Source organism: Oncorhynchus mykiss, chromosome 11 (genome assembly GCF_013265735.2).
Source record: "Oncorhynchus mykiss isolate Arlee chromosome 11, USDA_OmykA_1.1, whole genome shotgun sequence".
NCBI lineage: Eukaryota > Metazoa > Chordata > Actinopteri > Salmoniformes > Salmonidae > Oncorhynchus > Oncorhynchus mykiss.
Genome location: NC_048575.1, coordinates 47,045,864 through 47,053,792, shown reverse-complemented (window position 1 = coordinate 47,053,792; position 7,929 = coordinate 47,045,864). Strand labels below are relative to the sequence as shown.

General features: G+C 42.9%; 1 protein-coding gene across 2 annotated transcripts in view; it reads right to left on the bottom strand.

Annotated features, from left to right (window-relative positions):
• Positions 1 to 5,159: 5,159 nt before the first annotated feature.
• Positions 5,160 to 7,929, bottom strand: part of LOC110535778 (BDNF/NT-3 growth factors receptor) — an 88,624-nt gene continuing 85,854 nt past the window's right edge. For both annotated transcript variants that reach the window (XM_036935577.1, XM_036935579.1), the window contains exons 17-18: positions 7,485 to 7,643; positions 5,160 to 7,102 (exon numbers count right to left, since the gene is read on the bottom strand). In XM_036935577.1, coding sequence (XP_036791472.1) covers positions 6,917 to 7,102; positions 7,485 to 7,643 — 345 coding nt within the window. In that variant the 3' untranslated portion in view covers positions 5,160 to 6,916. The remainder of the gene's footprint in view (positions 7,103 to 7,484; positions 7,644 to 7,929) is intronic.

Below are 7,929 nucleotides of genomic sequence, written 5' to 3'. Positions count from 1 at the left end.
TTCACTTCAACCAACAGATGGCGTCTCTAACTTCCTCTCAACACAAAAGGTGCTTTTTGTTCTAGTGCCTTCTCCCAACACAAGTACGCACAAGCACGTGTAAGCACACACACACACACACACACACACACACACACACACACACACACACACACACACTTTCTCTAGTCTGAAAAGCATCAAACAAATGTTTCCATGGTGATGCTGTGAACATTCATTAAGCCATCTCTCTTGAGCTCCAGTCAAACTGCCTTCATTAGCATTGGAGGCACCACATCTGCTAGGACACACATACACGAGCGCCCGCGAGCACACACGCACACGTACAGACAAACGTACACACTACGCACATCATCTCAATGGACAGGCACAGAGGTACAGGGGTGCTCTGTAGAAGAGAGGTTGTATGGGGACATGAGGTCCTCGAACTTCCCACTTTTCCTCCTCTCCCTCCACTTTGTCCTTCTGCTTTCTTTCCACTCCACCTACACTGTAAAAACAAAGTCCAATTTGACTGGCATGAAATTCTCCTTTCATGCCAGTCGACTGGTTTCATGCCAATTCTAATGGTTTTCAATCTGCAGTGGTTCGATTTCTCAATGCAAATTGTTTAACAAACATCCATCTGTAATAATAGGCTTTAATCTGTTACATTCACTGGTAAAACTCTACTTTTGACCACTAAGATATGTTATATTACACAATTCTGTGACTGCGAATGGGGGTCTTCAAGAGCTCTTGACAGGGGTTTGATGGTCCTTGGAAATGAAAAGCTTTGGAACCGCTTCTCTAATCCAATGCTTTCTGAGTTGAAAAAAAAACAGTTGCAGGTTTTTTTAAGTTGGCTCAACTTCACAACTTTTTTTTGTATACAGTGGATAGAAGCCCCCTTCAAGGACCATCCTAGTTCTCTGGCCGTATTCAGCCAGATTACAGCAGATACTGTACACTGCTGAATGGGAGTCAGGTGAAGTATGTCTGAATAAGTGTGTGGAGCTATTATGGTGAATAATTATTTGGGTGTGGAGGATTGGCCATAGAGATATATCAGTATGGGGACCGTGTGTGCTGACTATTTACTTGTTTGAGTGATGTCCTATATACACAGACCGCTTTTCCTCTGTGTCTCTCTGTGACATTGATTTGCATTTATGGCCTCTCCCTCTGCCTCACTCCACTGTGCACTGATTAAAGGTCTTCTTTATGAGGGCAGACTGCTGAGTCCAGAGTTCCAGTGCTTTGCACATCATAGAGAATTATACTGTCCCTCCCTCTTGCCCTTACACACAGCACATGGACTCGTCTGCACCTACGCGCACACAGGCACACATGCAGCACACACACCGGCACATGGAGAGAGTTGACCCTTCATACGTTTTCTCGTTTCATTTTGGTCAAAGGTTTTGTTTCAATGTAAATTATTTTTATAAAAGACGACAGAGCTACTTATTTAAAAGAAAGTGGATTAGCTCAACTGTTTCTTAATTGCGTGAGGGATTTAGAAGCTGTCTCGAAACTTCATCCGCACATGGTCAGAACCCCATTGTGATTACTGTAATTGGGTTGGCTCATGTGTATGTGAGAGCACAGGATCTAGAGGCTGGTCACACGTTAATAACAAGCTATAGCCAAAGCCTTCATTAGCCCTTTATAAGGCCAATATACAGTGGGTATTATAAGTATTAACCCCCCTTAGTTAAAAAAACAAACATTTTGTTGCATTACAATGGAAATAGATTTCATTGTGATATTTTGTCATTGCTCTACACAACTTACTCCATAATGTCAAAGTCAAAAGAACATTTGACACACCCCCTTTACTCAGGAAAGCCTAAATTAGTTCAGGAGTAAAACGTGGCACAACAAATCACACAATATGTTACATGGATTTACTCTGTGTGAATACCCCTTCCTCTGCACCTCATACAGACATCTGTAAGGTCCACCCGTCAAGTATTGCGTTTCATTCTACACAGATCAGGAAGCTGTTCGAAAGCCTCATAAAGAAGGGCAGTGATTGGTAGATGTGTAGCAATAACAAATCAGACACTGAATATCTCTTTATTGAGCATGGTCAAGTTAATAATTAGGCTGTAGATTATGTATTAAACCACCCAGACTCTTCAAATATAGAGTTGTCGTTCTGAACTGAGCTGCAGGACAGGAAGGAAACCACTCAGGGATGACACCACGAGGCCATTTGCGAGTTTACCGGCAGTGATGGGAGAAAACTGAAGGTGGATCAACAATATTGTAGTGACTCGACAATAATGACCTAAATGGGTGAAAATAAAAATGAAAAATATACAGAATACAAATATTCCGAAACATGCATCCTGTATACAACAAGGCACTGAAGTAACACTGAAATAAAAAAAACACAGCAAAGGAATACACTTTTTTGTCCTCAATGCAAAGCCTTATGTTTACCAAGATGACAGTTAGTGTTCCAGTTACAGTGTGGACTTAAATCTGCTTGACAATTGTTGTCGAGCCATGATCTCCAACACCTTGACAGCCTGAAGAATTTTGAAAATAATAATGGGTAAATATTGCCCAATCCAGGTGTGCAAAGCTCTAGGGGAGGACATTCCAACCCAAGTTAAACACGTGTAAATGGAACGTAATTCCCTTTTTATGCACTTTTCTCTTTATCCGTATTCTGACCTTGAACTTAAGCATGAGAATATCATGCTTTTCACCCCGCTATTCATTTGGGGTGGAGATCGAATAAATGAAGGTGTGGTGGAGGTCTGTCTACAAATTCTGATCTTGACTTAATTCCCTAATAATTCCACCACCTTTATGCACCAGGAAACCCTGAATAAGGTCTAGGGAACCTTCTGGTTCCAAGTGGAAAAAGTGTCCACTTTGAATCAAACCACCGCTTTCTTTTGTGCGTAAAGGCTCTCCAAACCTGTTTTTATGATTCAGAAATACTTCCCTAAACCTAAATAATCTACAAGATCAGAGTATTTTTAAATCTACGAATTGGTGCTGAAATGGAGACAAATATGCACATATTTAGATGGCCTTTTTTTTATTGACCCCTAATATTCTGAACCCGTTCTCTTGATATATTCTAGAGTCTGTCGACCAAAATTCAAACTTAAAGGTTCACCGTATTTAAAGGGATGGCTTAAGATACATGTACTGAAACCGCTATTGAATGAAAACTCCAGGGGAAAATCTGTTGGACAGCAAGTGGGAGGGTTGTCAGTGGCTGAATTATATTTATTCATAGCAATCAGGGTAGCCACAACTGCAGAGACTGTTACGTGACTGAATAAGGTACATTTTAATACCAAATACCGAGAAGTGAGTAGGAAAGGTGTAAATTCCTGAGTCTGAATCGGCCCTTTAGAAATTTACACAGCTGTAATTGCTCCAAAGGTGTTTCTAACATGCGTTGATTCAGGGGGGTGAATGCTTATCCAATCAAGGTATATTAGTGCTTTATTTTTTTTTTATCTTTAAACTTCCACTTTGACATTAGAGTATTTTGTGTAGACTGTTGAAGAAAAAAAAAGAAAGACAATTAAATCCATTCTAATCCCACTTTGTAACACAATAAAAAAGTGAAGAAATCTAAGAGTGGTGAATGCTTATGATTGGTCCTGTACATACTTCTCAAATCATTTGTAAGCAAATGTCACAGTATAAAGGGTTATATAAAGCCTGTGCCACAGCTTATAAACGTATGCCTATGCATCACGCTCTAGATGTAAGGACCTGTTATATCAATCACATTTACTGTGACATTACAACTGATTTGTGAAGCATCTACGTAGGCTTGTAAAGGCCACACATTTATAGACATAAGTTACAGCTCTTTTAAAGTGTGATCTATAGGCTACTGTACGCAAACACTCCAACGCACACTCATCGCACTAACACTCCCTTATTCACACAGAGAACACCAGATCTGCCCAGGATGACGTAAGACATAACACTTTTATTAATGATACCGTGTCACAACAGACTGGTCCGTTCATCGAGAAAAGCTGGTCACATTAGTATTACACACGTTCTGAGAAACTCCAGTCACAGCACTGAGACTAAAGCCATCAGAGCCACATGGGTCGTATACACACACGCCTCTCACTGACCCATCAGGGATGCCACAGTTGGACAGTGTAACAGCTGGGAGAGAACGAGAAAGAAAGAAAGAAAGAAAGAAAGAAAGAAAGAAAGAAAGAAAGAAAGAAAGAAAGAAAGAGAAAGAAAGAGAAAGTGAAGTTACATCGAGAGAGGAGAGGTTTGTAACTACACAGCAGGTCACTTGTTAAGGGTTGTGATTGTCAGTCCTTTTTGAGGTGTCCATTTGTCTTTAGCAAAGAGAACGATAGCACTGCGATTGGTGCCGCCCATTGCCTAGAGCCTATCGGTAGGCAGAAATGTTGAACCTCCAACAGAAAGGATTCTGGGAAGGCTCCATAATTAGTCACAGTAGCTTGACCAGGATGTAGAGTAAACTCAGACTGGGTCCATGGTGATGGAAGAGAGCCACATAGAAACGTCTTCCAGTGCAGTCCTCTGATAGACAATTCACTTACTCAGTCCTCTGATAGACAATTCATTTACTCAGTCCTCTGATAGACAATTCACTTACTCGCCCACCACTGCCATGTCCCACTTTAGCCAATTCATGTAGGCTATAAGCGCTTTAAGAGTGGTTTCTTAGTTCCGATGGACACCGAGTGCTCTTTCTCACAGGGGCAGTTATTTCACTGCCAACTACTCTCGCACTGAAGGCTGTTGCACACAATGTTGCTTCGTATTGCACAGCGTTATTGTGTAAACAATATTGAATACCTGTGAAGCATTTTCTACTTGCTCTCGCACAGAAAGACATCCATTCTCTTTGTGGAACGGATGGTACATTATTGGATCTAATGTTTATTTCAAGAGGCAGGCAGGAAAATGCAACAAAGAGCATGTGCAAGGACCCAAACAGACACACACAGTCTACGTCTGCAATGACACCCTATTCCCTGTATAGTGCACTACTTTTGACCACAGCCCAATGTGGGCCCAAGTATTGCACTCTTTCGGAGGCACACGCACATAATACTGTCAGCATAATCAATTAGATCACTTTAGATTGGAGTCAGGCCCCGATTCAGACCACATAATTGACTTAGACCTCAGAAACGTTGTCTCATAAAAAATGTATAATTTTTTAATAAAATAATAATTAAGAACACAAATATCAATACCATCAAGTACTGAGGATATGACCAAACCAGTCACATGCAATCAGTTACAGAAGCATATGACAATATCATGATACTCAAACAGTCTTGTATGAAGTTATTACATCTCAGTAAGTCTGTTTATTGTGTGTCTATGATAATGCAGGCGTTTGATCTTGAAAGTCTAGGTGAGCCTACAGTTGACCTTGAATGTGTAAGAGAAGGTTTTGTGGGTGGTGTGTCTGTGTCTGTGTCTGTGTGTGTGGTTGAGGAACCCACCACAGGAATGCGAGGTGTGTGAAGCAAACAGCTGTGGGTTCGAAAACCGACAAGACCGCACTATGATGGATGTTATCTCACTATTTCCCCGCAGACATTCAGGCCTCCTCCCTCCCTCCCTCCCTCTCGCTCTCTCTCTCTCTCGCTCTCTCTCCACTCCTCTCTATCTCATCGTCTTTCTCTCCTCCACTTCCTCATCTCCTTTCCCTCTCTCCCATTAAACAATACGTCTTAAATGTCTGAGGGGGAGACTGTGCTAATGGCCAACATTAGCTCCTTAATGAAATATACATTACACCATTACTGACTAGGGCTGGGGCTCCGTCGCTAAAGCACTGTGGGGCTAAAATAATAAAACATGCAGAATTCAATTTCCTGCAGAAGCCTTTTGAGTGTGTGTGTGTGTAGTAGTAGGGGGTGGGGGATATGTGTGTGTGCCAGGACTCTACCACAGTTGACCCAACCACGCCTAAACGGAGATCCTCGCCACTGACCATGAACGGGCGATCTAACACAGATCCTGCTCATACTCTCTGTCTCAGGATCGTCCGAGAATGTTGGACACGTACATCGATAAATTACATGACATCAGCACTTGACATGGGAATTAAAACATCTTCATCCCCCAAAATGTATCAAATACCCTCTTTCGTGTACATAGTCACAGACAATGACAACAGACAGACAGCTGAAGAGCACCCACTGGTGAACAGCCACAAATCTCCCTTTTATGTTTACTTTCAGCATTGCTTCAGTTATACAATAGCATGTCATTTGTTGCTGCTCGTCGGCATGAGGGGCAATACTATATCTTGTTATGTCTTGTTATGTCATGACTTGTTGACATGAGGGGAAAGTAACAGTCTGGTTGCTTCCATGTCTCCTTCCACGGAGCAACGCATCTCAACTCTTTGCAGGACATTGCGGGGTCCGATGTCTGGTCCTCTATGTACAGAGAAGAAACAGCCTATCTGCAGTGGAGGCACCTCTTCTCGACCTCAGGGGTTTTATTTACAGAAGGATGGCGTTTGCAGAAACCAATTGGGGAAAAAACCCACCGCCTGCTCGTATAGAGCCCTCAGCCATTTACTGTAGACTACTTACTTAGCCACAGTTTAAAATCCTTTGTGCCGATGGGAGAAGCCTTCCCACTGCAAACCATTCTTAAAGTATCTTGAGCAGGAAGAAGGTGGTAGGTTAAGAGATGCATGAAAGAGTAGAAGTAGGCAGAAAGTAAGAGAGAGATAGAGAGAGCGAGAGGAGAGGGGAGGGCACAAGGGAACAGTTGGGGAATCTTCTGATTGCCTTAAAGAGTTTGATCGTAGCTTAAAACACACTCAAGGACAGGTGCATCAATAGACACACACGTACAGGCACACACTCATTCTCTCTTGTATTGTACAGCCACGTGCATGTACGCATACGCACACACGCACACCCGCTCAGCCCAGGATGTCCAGGTAGACAGGAGAGGCTTTGGCTAGGTTTAGCAGTAGGCTGTGGATCTCCTTGATGTGGTGTCTCATGTGGGGCTCTCTCTGCCAGCACCCCAGCATCAGGTCGTACACCTCTTTGGGACAGGTGCGAGGCCGCTGCAGGACACGCCCCTGTGTAATGCACTCAATCACCTGTGTGTGTGTGTGTGGGGGGGGGGGGGGGGCAGATAAACAGGATTAGTGTCAGAATGCCAGCCGATATGCCAGATTTAATTGTCTTTGCGTTTCTTACTCTCCAATCCTCTCCAGACCTACACATGTGCCTTGGAGCTATAGGCTTAGGCTAAAGCTTTGGAAAACTTTACCAAAGTAGAGGATGTGAGGGTTTAGAATAAGATTCCAGCTAGGGAGGTTGGAGCTAGCCTGGTAGTCTGTTCTGCTTTCTTGCCACCTCCTCATGGAATTGTTATAAGGAGGTGGCAAGAAAGCAGAATCAGACTGGCACCCAGGCTAGGATGGCGGTAGAGTATGGTCAAAGGGTCAGGGTTAAGGTTCGGTGAGAGGTGAGACTGACCTCGTTGTTGGAGAGCTGGTACCAGGGCTGTTTGCCGTAGGTGAAGATCTCCCAGAGGACCACACCCAGACTCCACACGTCACTCTCTGTGGTGAACTTCCTGTACATGATGCTCTCTGGAGGCATCCAGCGGATGGGCAGCATGGTGTGACCGCCCACCTACACCAACACCAACACAAACAGTCAGCCTGGAAACTGTTCTGCTGTACACACCTTTTCTTTGAATGATACATAAATGTGAAGTTGTTTGCTGTGAAACTACTTATTTGGTCATTAATTAAATGGTCAAATGAAATGGTCAAATGGTCATTAAACATTAATGACCTGCAAATTACATGTTTATTTCCTTGGAATTCATTGAATCAAGTGCAACTAGACTTCATTTGGTACCAAGTCACCAGTTGTGATGAATTCTTTAAAGTATACTGAACAAAAATATAAACGC